Source organism: Anser brachyrhynchus, assembly GCF_964034855.1.
Source record: "Anser brachyrhynchus genome assembly, chromosome: 5".
NCBI classification, from domain to species: Eukaryota; Metazoa; Chordata; class Aves; order Anseriformes; family Anatidae; genus Anser; species Anser brachyrhynchus.
This window is the reverse complement of record NC_137699.1, coordinates 11,851,258-11,861,847: the sequence shown is the minus strand read 5'-3', so window position 1 is coordinate 11,861,847 and position 10,590 is coordinate 11,851,258. Positions and strand designations below refer to the sequence as shown.

General features: G+C 40.9%; 2 protein-coding genes across 4 annotated transcripts in view; one reads left to right on the top strand and one right to left on the bottom strand.

Moving 5' to 3' along the window:
- The window catches only part of LOC308195300 (uncharacterized protein), a 36,834-nt gene extending 33,014 nt beyond the window's left edge, over positions 1 to 3,820 (top strand). Inside the window, exon 4 of one of the 2 annotated variants that reach the window (XM_080592439.1) lies at positions 2,788 to 3,820. The gene's annotated coding sequence lies outside the window, so the exon portion shown is untranslated. The remainder of the gene's footprint in view (positions 1 to 2,787) is intronic. The other variant, XM_080592437.1, reaches the window with a different exon arrangement.
- The window catches only part of E2F8 (E2F transcription factor 8), a 15,519-nt gene extending 4,929 nt beyond the window's left edge, over positions 1 to 10,590 (bottom strand). The window contains exons 1-12 of one of the 2 annotated variants that reach the window (XM_080592411.1): positions 10,086 to 10,590; positions 9,675 to 9,950; positions 9,196 to 9,352; positions 7,789 to 8,094; positions 6,974 to 7,135; positions 5,387 to 5,524; positions 4,850 to 5,059; positions 4,019 to 4,106; positions 3,234 to 3,753; positions 2,065 to 2,283; positions 1,104 to 1,236; positions 647 to 966 (exon numbers count right to left, since the gene is read on the bottom strand). In XM_080592411.1, the coding sequence (XP_080448537.1) occupies positions 647 to 966; positions 1,104 to 1,236; positions 2,065 to 2,283; positions 3,234 to 3,753; positions 4,019 to 4,106; positions 4,850 to 5,059; positions 5,387 to 5,524; positions 6,974 to 7,135; positions 7,789 to 8,094; positions 9,196 to 9,352; positions 9,675 to 9,950; positions 10,086 to 10,127 (2,571 nt within the window). In that variant the 5' untranslated portion in view covers positions 10,128 to 10,590. The remainder of the gene's footprint in view (positions 1 to 646; positions 967 to 1,103; positions 1,237 to 2,064; positions 2,284 to 3,233; positions 3,754 to 4,018; positions 4,107 to 4,849; positions 5,060 to 5,386; positions 5,525 to 6,973; positions 7,136 to 7,788; positions 8,095 to 9,195; positions 9,353 to 9,674; positions 9,951 to 10,085) is intronic. The other variant, XM_080592412.1, reaches the window with a different exon arrangement.

The window sequence follows — 10,590 nt, the reverse complement described above, 5'->3', positions numbered from 1 at the left end:
GTTATAGTTTTAGGTTTCTGCAGGATGTTAGCAAATAAATTCCTGAAATTTAAAAAAAATCTAACAACTCTTTACAGAGAGAAATAAAACTACTTATTTTCCTTGAAATATGTATATCTATATGAAATGGATTAAATAGGGATAAACTGGTTTCTCAAATCTATCTCGTATTTTTAGTACAAACAGACCTTAGCCAATACAGTATTATATATATTACACAGAGAAAATGTCATGGGAAATAAGATTCTGTTAAAATCTGGAAAAAAGGTACCATTGAGTATAAGAAGTTGAGAGTAAGTTAGGAAAGTATTGACAAGGAAAGATAAAGTAACAAATTTTCTATTTGTTACTTTAAGGATATGTTATCTCAGGTTCATCCAAAATCTTCTAAGATAGTTGTCTCTTTATATCTTGCCATCCTCCAGCTGGCTCCACATCCTCAACAGTTAGGATACGTGTTCTTCCTTTCTAACCTCTCAATTATATTGTACTTATGCTAGCCTTCACTGCTTTTTGTGGTCACTACTGATTTATAAATCAAGATTGAAAAAATATTGGTTTAAAGAATTTACATGCTGAATGGAATTGCTGCACTATTATTTCCCGTTGGGTACATGGTCAAAGAAGTTGTAATGTTTTTACTTACCCTTTCTTCTTGTAAGTTCATGTTTTCTGAGCTGTGGTTACTATTTTCTGCTTTTGGAGAGAGTGGTATATGCTGAAGAACAGGATTTGCAGGAACTTGCATACCAGCAGGTATTAGTCCTACATGTTGCAGTGTAAAGTTCAGAACTGAAGAATTTGGATTTTGGGCAGAACTGGTGTTGCTTGAATTGAGACAGGAGTTGCTTAGTACAGGTGCAGCAGCAGCTATAGAAGTTGGTGACAGCATTATATTCAAGGATGTTATATGAAAAGCAGGAATGTTAACTGCTTTCAATTCAGATGCCGTCACTGGAATGACACCTGAAACAGAAAAATCAAGTGTTGAGGGAATTCAAAACTGAGACTCTTGCACTGTGTTTTCTTGACCAGAGTAAGACGAATCCGGCTCACAGTCCTTCTAACCAGACAACTGTGTACCTATCTTGTTTAGTACTCACCAGCAGGGGGTGAGCTGAAGGAACTGTGCTGTAATGAACATGTCCCAGTTTTCTCTCCATTAGAAAGGCTCGCCTTGTTGCCATGGTGGGTGCACTGAGTAAGAGGAATAAGGTAGCCAGATGGAAAAAAGGTCTGAAAAAGAAAACAAAAACACACCTTTACCCTAAAGACGCAACAAACAAGGAAGTATTTCTACCAAGTTGTATTCCCTTTGCCACCGCCTTATTCTTTATCCTCCATATGACCAGGATCCTACATTCCATGCCTGTACTAGCTTCTGTCTGAAGCTAGCCTCAGCCACACATTGCAAAACAAGACTCTTCTAGTCCACAGAACTCAACTGGCTCAATTCCCAGATGATATCCTGGGAGAGGAACTGTCAGTCCGCACAGTACAATTAGACTTGACAAAAGAAATCCTTATGTGGAATACTTCTTTTGGACAGAAGAAACACCTGGACTCTGTAGTCATCATGTCATGTCATTCTAGGATTGTGTTTTTCTTATGACATTGTTACACAATCCTTTTGCATTTACAAGTTCTGTTTTTGTCAACAGAACTGTTCTTGAATATCAAGTTCTCTGTAGCAGGAAGTCTTAAGTGCAGAACACAGAATTTTATATCGATTCCACTGTAAATGAAAGTATTTGAAACGAAAGGTACACAAACAACGGTCTGGGAAGGTATAGTATCTTAGCATTGCCTCTGTCTGCTTAGGCTTAGTTATCTTCATCCCAGTCGAAGCCTGAAACTCATTTTACTACTTCTTATTTGTGTACTTAACTCAGAAATAGAACGGTCCTACATTAAGTTTTTTTCTTAAAGCACACTAAAGATAATCCAACTCAAGGCAATCTATATAGATGCAGTTCATTACAGTTCTGTTTCTTTTGCAAATTGTTCCAAGTGGCATTTTTCTAGGTAATGACAATATATGTTATGGTGTCTGACAAAGCTTACCTCATGAGCAGGAATGGCAAATGCCACAGGAATGTCTTGTTCAGGTTTGGTTCTGTTGTCATCTTCTGGAGTATCTGCTCTTTTACATTGGTCAGAGCAACTTGCCACGCTTAGGTCTAATGTTTCAGATTTGTTCTGTTTCTCTTCCTGGAAATTGTCCATTTCGTGATTCATTTGTGAGCCACGGGAAGGTGGTCTTTCATTTTTAATGGACTCTCCCTTTTAAAAGGAAGTATATATGAAAACAAAGGTAGGCATTGGGAAGGACTTGACGTTCTTAATTACATGTCTATGACAACATTCATACATTTCATAAGTTAGAAAAGAAAGTTTGTGCTATAAAAACTTGTAGTCAATAAGAGAAGTAGTTCCATGTTATCCCCTCTTGTTCCTTCACAGCTGGTGGATAGTTGATGCCACACAGCCACACCAGTCTGGTAACATTTCACGGCTGTTTTGACAAGCACAATTTAAAGCAGACTGATAATTTACAGACCCTAAAACATTCAGCAACTGAGGAGTGGAAAATGATCCAGACCTAGTTTCTACAACCACATCAAGTCTCTCTGAACCTCTTATTCTCTTCCTGTGCTGTATCATTATGCCTAAAACATTAACCAAGTACGACACTGGATAGAAATATTTAGAAGGTGTCAGGATGTGGGGGATGTTACCTGTCCAGCAACTCTTGTGTGTCCACTTTCCCTCCCAACACCTTCAAAGCCAAGAACAAATGTCAGCCCTTCTACAAAGATGAGTAACCTGAACTACCCCAGAATCACTGTATAATAGGTAAGTCTTGAAACAATGTTTTTGGAGTTCTTTCTGAAAATATCTGTACACTTTGACACCTTCTCAGAAACAGTTAAAAGACTAAGTTATAATTGTCTGCTGTTTGCACGCCCTCCAAAATTATTCCTCAAAGGTAAAAGAACAGGTATTCTGAAATTCCAGCACAAAATATTTATACTACAAGAGTTATGCAAATCTATAGCACAAATGCTTCTGTAGTCAGCTAAAGGATTATGTATTTATAAGGTTACTCCCTTGTCTGGCTTCTTTACGATTAATTTACAAATTGGTCAACATCAGGCAGGCTCCTAAATCACTTTGAAATGAGAAGGTGGCATCATCTTTAGGCTATAGAACAGGTTAAAAAAATAACTTACCACAGAAGTATCAAGGCTTTCCTCATCACTTCTATACTTTTTAATCGAATTATTCTCTTGTAATGCCTGTGATCTTTTAAGGCACCTCTGTGATGAAGATTCAGATTGTATATCTGGTCTTTCTTTAGCTGTCAAGGACTTTCGTGGATCATCTGCAGCTATGTGATTGTCCCCTTCCTCAGTGGTTATTTCATTTAAGACTTTTGAATTAATACTTTTAATTCCTGTCACATTAGCACACGGTAGAGGCTGCAACATGAAACTTGGGCTGTATGTTGTCACAGTGTGGGCTTGGGAAGGATGCAGATATATCGCATATGAAACACCAGAATGATTCTGAGGTAGCATTACTGGTGACACCGGACTGTGGCTCGGAGGTAAGACACCTAGTGGCTGAGTGAGAACTGACTTCTGAGAGGGTGCTGCAGTGTGAGTTTCGGGCTTGGGGGCCACCTCGGGTGAGGACAGATTATTTTCCAAAGTAGATCTTGGCAATTTCATTTTCATCTCTTTTGCTTTCCTTAAAAAAAAAAAAAAGAAACAAACAAAAATGCCCAAACACGTATTTTAATACCTTCATGCAGAAATGCCCTGACTAATGTTTTTCTGTAGTACTAAGACTTAACATGAACTTGTGTGTCTCAATCCACTGAACAGAAAATAGTAAGTGAAAAAATAGTCTGCACTATCAGGGCTTATTGGTTTTTGCAGACTATATCCTGACTCAAAAGAAGCATAGTTTAAACTTAATGGTCAATGACAATATAACACTTCTGCAAACTTACTTTGATGGTCCTTCCAGATGATGTTGAGCGATTGCTGCAAGCTGAGACATTTTACTTGTGTAAGCTGATAAATTTTGATCAGTACCTGCTGCAAGGGGGGGAAAGAAAATGGATGATGTATCAAACATGTAAGTTTTCTACCTTGAGACTGCATTATTTAATGTGGCATACACATTTAATGCGAAGACACTAAAGCTCCATGCTATCTATAAACTCCAACCCAGACTTGATTTGATCAATTGGATGGTAACATATCAAAAAAACCACATTAAAACCTCAGCTTTTTCTTTTTTTCCTCCAAAGAAGACACCTAACAAGAGCACAAACATGGATAGGTAATTTTCTGGCAATTTTATGGAAGACAGAACTGCTTAGATAGCAAGATACAAAATGTAGCTTCTGCAATAAGCCACGACTAGAAGCAGTTCACAGAGAAAGATAAAACATCCAGAGAATACACTATACTACACAAAGTTCGTAACCAGTAATATTTACACTGCAACTGCAACAGCACAGCACAGGCTGGGATGGGATTTCATCCATTAAAACTAGAAAGAGTTCTACTAATCGCAGAGCTTATTCACTGAACATGGTTTATTTTAGATTTGTTTTCACTATCAATATTCTAACGCATCAGTTTTACAGGCAATATGTATTTCCACCATCTTGTCTAGTTCTGACTTTTTCGAACATGTTTTCATTGTAAGCCGGCACACTCACGCAGCCACATCTCCTATGAGATGATGGCAAGCCTGGATATTTAATGTGAAACTCTACATCCAATTCAAAAACATACATAGAAAAAAAAATATATAGTTTTCAGCTACATACTTGTGCTTATTTTAACTGGACTGGCTGGAGCAGATTGGATCTTCCTTCTATCGTTTTCTATATTTTTAACTAACTTCATTAGGGATGGATGCCGAGTGAAGTTCTGCTTGATGCTTGAAGGAAAAAGATTTTTTGAACACTGTTCTCTGGAAGCGATGCATTCTGAAATATGTGGAATGTAGGTCGCAGAAGTTGGTTCAAGTTTTTTGTCTAAAAAGCAGAAGAAACAGAAGAGTAAGTATGTATCATATGCAGAGCCAGTAATGAAAAGCAATTATTTGAACCTGGCTTATAAATACCGAAATACTAGCAGCAGCAAAAATGGAAATGCAAGAGTCACAATATAAGAGTATGTACTATGTGGAAATATATTGGACATTCCAAGAAATACCAGTGTGCTATGTCGTTGAGGACCAAGTACAATGTGACTGTCAAAGACTTTCTGCCTAGTTTACTCTGTCTTTTGGTAAAAGATTTTCAAAATGAAGAAGGAAGCACAACCATCAGCAGAACAAAAGAAAATGACACGTAACCTACCCTGAATACTTGGCAAGACCTCGGGTCCCGTCCATTTGAATGCTGGTTTTCTACCTCTCTCCTCTGTAACATGAACTTTCTTGATAAGCTCAAGGCTACTGAGAACATTTGCTATGTCATAAAGTCGTCTAATTTTGGCTGAAATAAAAGAAAAATGTAAGCTGTAGCAATTCTTACTAACAAGTTACCATAGATCAGATTAAAAACTGATGATGTCCTTTTAGCAGCTGAAAGGAAAAACCTTCTTTATTTCTTTAAGAGAACGATTTTGTGGAACGGGCATTTGTACTATGAAATAACGTATCATATCATAAAATTTAAATGTAAAGTGGAATGACATACAGATCTATAAATCTATATAACGGTAAGGATATTATGCTAAATGTAGAAAAACATTTTCAAAACAAGGCTCTGTACACTGGCCAAACCTACACAAATTCTATAGTGAAAAGAAGCAACTTCTAAGGTAGGTGTACAGATGCGAGGAAGAACGTGGAAAGTATGGAGAAGAGACGCACTGAACTCCAGCAGGATGAACATTGTGCGTGTTTTTTAACTGTGTTCAGGTTGAACCATTACGAAAAAGTTTTAAGCAGCAGTAAAACTACAAGTGAATTCTTTAACCACACAGTGAGGGTGCTTAATCCAAAGCTTCTGCTACTGAAAATTTAAAGTCTAGCAAGTCACAGAACGTCAGACTGCGCTTCTTAACCAAGATGGTAAAATATGTGATACCGTAAGTATTAACACATGGATGGCACACCATGAAAATGCTTTTAGTGAGACATAGATGTTATGGAGGAAGAAGAAAAAATGAAAACTAACAAACAACCCTACCCACACACACTGTTTTGCCAAGATGCAATGGAAAGGAAATTATGAACTGAAACCAGCGAGGATCAGTCTGTTGCATAGTTTCACAAAAAAAAAAATAAATGTCTGAGAAGCAAGGAAGGGTGTAATTTTTAATGAAGTGTGAAATTAATTCTTAATGCCTCAAGAGCAGGCACATTTTCAATTAATATAGATATACCGGCCTGGACCTAGAAGTACCTTTACATTTGAATGGAGAGCAAGAGGAGGAAATGTGCAGGGAACTGAAAGCAGCGTAAAAGAATGAAGAAATAATTGGCAGTTACAACATGGGGTTTCGCTTCCTCATGTGTTTAAGCTATTAACAAGACTTTTAAAGCATTTCTTTATATTTCCATCGAGTAAGTTATATGACCAGAACGTGGATTTGCATGATGCTAAGACATGTTTGCTGAAATGATGCCAATATCTGTCACAGATTGCTTGAGACTTGAGAAATAGTTACCAATAAGCAGACATGACTTCACCATGAAAGGATCCTATGGACTTTTCTTACATGGTGTGTATGAATGACAATGTCCAGGTGGATCCCTAATAAAAACTGTGCACGGAGCTTATTGGGTTTTTGGAAGTTCAAATACAAATGGCAGGAAGAAGACGATAACATTTTATACTACGTAATCTTGTACTAGATGTAGCTCGTTTAGCTTACACTGGGTGTTTCTATTTAAAGCATGATCAAAAACCAAACAGGAACAGCAGTGTTTTACTTACTTTTAAACTTGCTTTTATCTAAGTCTTCTAACTGATCTTCTCCAATCAAGATTTTAGCAGCAACTTCAAGGCTTACTATTTGAGGAGTTGATACAAGAAACAGCATCACAAATTTCTGACTCATCACTCGTAAAGATTTGTCTTTCCTGCTGTTTACTGATGCTGCAGCAGACAGGAAAAAAGGATTAAAGCATTAAGTGATGTGGCAGCTACAAACACTTTTAAAAACACTGAAGAAATTTGTCAGTAATAATGCTGAGAACAAACAATACGGCAACTAGGCAGAGCCAACACGGACTCCAGAATTGAGTCTCTACATGGCAAGAATCAGGTAATTAGGTGGATACCATGTCTAACTACACAGCAAAGAGTGTGGTGTCTCCCTTGGTATACCTTTCCTATCATCTGACTTGTACTCTCAAAGATGTTTGACTGTAGATTGTATAACATATTTAACAATTGTTAGTGAGCATTTCTTCCATGAATCAAACCTAAATTTTAAAAAATAATAATTAATGGTGTCATGTATACTTTTGCTTCTATAACATCCTGCAGTTTGATTATATGTTGAGTATGTTTGTTAGTTTCACCTGTTGTCCCCTCCTTGTTCTTGCCCCCTAAAAGTAAAATACCTGTGTAAGAATTGAATAGGACAACTAGAAGAAGGCAGAGCACTTCCTCCAGCCATGAACAGATGTGGTGCTTTTCAGGCAGTTGCATTTTAGAAAAAAAGACCAATAAGTGTTTTTTCCATGGGCATAGATATTTATAATATACTTATATGTATTCTTCTTGGCATTATAGAGAAATATTACCAGCACGAAATTCCATTCCTGGGAGCTCGACAAAACACATTTCTGAATGCTCATTTGAGACAGAAGACCTCTCCATTTCTTCATTTCTTTCACCATCTAAATCAAATTCATGCTCATACTCTCTTTTCTTGATCATCTGAATTTGTTGTGTGTATTTGTTCTCTTCTCCAACTTTTTTCAAGGTCTGCAAGGTTTTGGTGAGATTATGTCGCCCATGCCAAGCATATCTGTTTTTGGCAAGGCGTCTCACCATGTGTAGGCTCTCTAGCACGTTCACGATATCATATATTCGTCTACGTTCAACATCTAAAATAAAGAAAAAAAAGGAAGATCAACATGGTATCTTTACTACCATGTTTATTACTTTACTTTTCATTCATTTACCTGATACGTGGCTTGCACAGAAAAAGGAACAGTTTCTCATACTTCCCCCTCTTGATATAATTCTAAGACATTTTCACCAATTCCTAAGTACCAACTTCACTGAAAATAACTCTCACAGATCTTGCAGGCAAGAAAACAATTCTTGTTTCAGGCATGGCAAGGACTTGCCCTTCCAGACCAAGTTGTTCTTGTACTTGTATGTCTTGTACTGTAGACCAAGTTATTCTTGGTCTACAGTATAGACTAAGAACTAAAACTTATTATTACCAGTAATGCCATTAGATGGGTCTCAGTACAGCTTTAAAAAAAAAAAAGCATTTTTAATTATTCACTGCATCAATTTCAGATTGCCTTGTTAATTACTCTTGGAAACGCACGGTAAACAACTGTTTTGTAACTTGCTTTCAATGCTATTCTGTTAGCATACTAGCCTTTTCTCTGTTGTCTATTCAATCATCATTTTTGAGCAGGTGTTTTCTAACAGATGATATTTTGTACAAAAATGTATCGATAGAATTTGCAGTTCATCCAATCTGCAGGATACTGTATTCTCATAGCTCTTACAGAAAAAAAGCTTCAGCTGCTAGCAACTTGGACTCTCAATAGATCATTGGTGTGATACAAGATAGCAGAAAGTAGTTTCTTGCTTTGATGTTACGATTGGACAGGAAACTGTGGGCTCAGCCTCAGAAATGCTAGCTCCTGACAGAAAAAAATCAGCCACGAATCTTAGCCATCGTTTCTAGGTTCAAAAAAACGCAACTGGTTATTTGCGGTATCTGCAGTAATGTAGACGTTTAATCTCAAACATCATTCAGAGTTTCTTAATTCAGTTCACTGAGCAAACTTTAGCTTCTTAAAAGAACCGTGGTAAGAACGAAGACTTTAAAGCTGCATTTAGGTAAACGTGAGAGCATACAGAAAGCATTTATAGTTTTATGGAGCTAAAAAGTACTGAACACAGAAGGGTGGTTTATTGGCATATTTGCATGAGGACGTATAATGGCATATACAGCAACTTACTAAGCTCTTCAGCTACTTCGTCAAGGCAAATATAAGTATTCTCTGCAGTGCTGGGGTAATCAGGATATCGAGCTAAGAATTTATGACACAGTAATCCTAGGCTTTTCTCCTTGCGACTTGGTTGCGATTTTTCATATTCATCTCCCGATAAGTGCTCCTACGCAGAAATAAGAAAAGAGAACTTGAAACGTTTTTACAACAAACGTGTAAATATATACATTTAACAGCTTTGTTGTGGGCACAGTCAAAGCTCAACGTTCCCCCTTGGTCCACAACAGCTGTGGAACAAGAAGTTTGCCAGTTGTGTGTAACAATGTGATGTTGTCAGTTACATTTGTAAACGCTACAAAATCAGAGCTGGAAAGGAAAAGTTGCGGTACGTTAGCTTGGAAGTTTTAATACTGAATAAACAGCCTTCAGCTAAGTTTTTTTTTTTAAAGAAAAGAAAAAGAGGTAGAGAGGAGACCTTCAGAGCATACCTGCGAGCAGCGTTTGGGCTGCAGGACCTCACCCGCGGCGTTTGACAGCTCCTTCCTCTGCTCCCTGCTGCGGATCTCGGGGCTGGCGGCGCTGATCAGCATCTTGAGGTTGGAGGTCGGCGTCCAGGGGTCCGCGGGCAGGCTTTCCTTGGGCTTCGGGGGCGTGGCCAGGGGCTGACAGCCGGGCTGCATCTCCGCCAGCACGGACGGCGAGGCGGCCGCTTGCTTCAGCGGGGTGCCCGGCACGGCCCCGCGCGGCTCGGCGGGCCGGTTCTCCTGCGCCACGGGAGCGGAGCGCCGTGAGGCGACGAGCCCCGCGGCTCCCGGCCTCCCTCAGCCCCGGGGCCGGCAGCCCCCCGGGGGCCCGGCCGAGCCCTGCCCGCGCTCACCCCGCCGCCCCCAGCCCCGTACCTTGTCGTCGGCGCCCGGCTCGGCGCCGCGGGCTGCCTGCATCCTCGCGGGGGGACCACGCTCCGGCCTGCGGGGCGGGAGGGAAGGAGGAGGGAGGGAGGAGAGGGCCGTGAGGCGGCGGCGGCGGCGGCGCCCCCCCCTCCGCGACCCACCGGCGCCTCCCGCCTCTGGGCCCGCCCCGCGCCCGCCGCCCAACGGCCCGGCCCCGCCCCGCCCATTGGCCGCCGCCAGCGGGCGGGGCCTCGCGGGAGCCGCTTTAAACACCGGGCGCCGCGCCCGCGCCAGGAGCGCCCCTGCGCGGAGCACCAGGGGCCGGCACCCACCCACCCGCCGCCGATTTGAATCGAAGGCGCTGAAGCCGCCGCGGCGGGGCGGGGCGGGGCAGCCAATGGGCGCGCGGCACCGCGGCCCGCCCGGCCAATCGGCGCGCGCCCTCCTTCCCTCCTCCCTCCCGCCGACGGCCAGGCTGGGGGTTGGCGGGCTGGCGGCGCGGGAACGGGGGCGC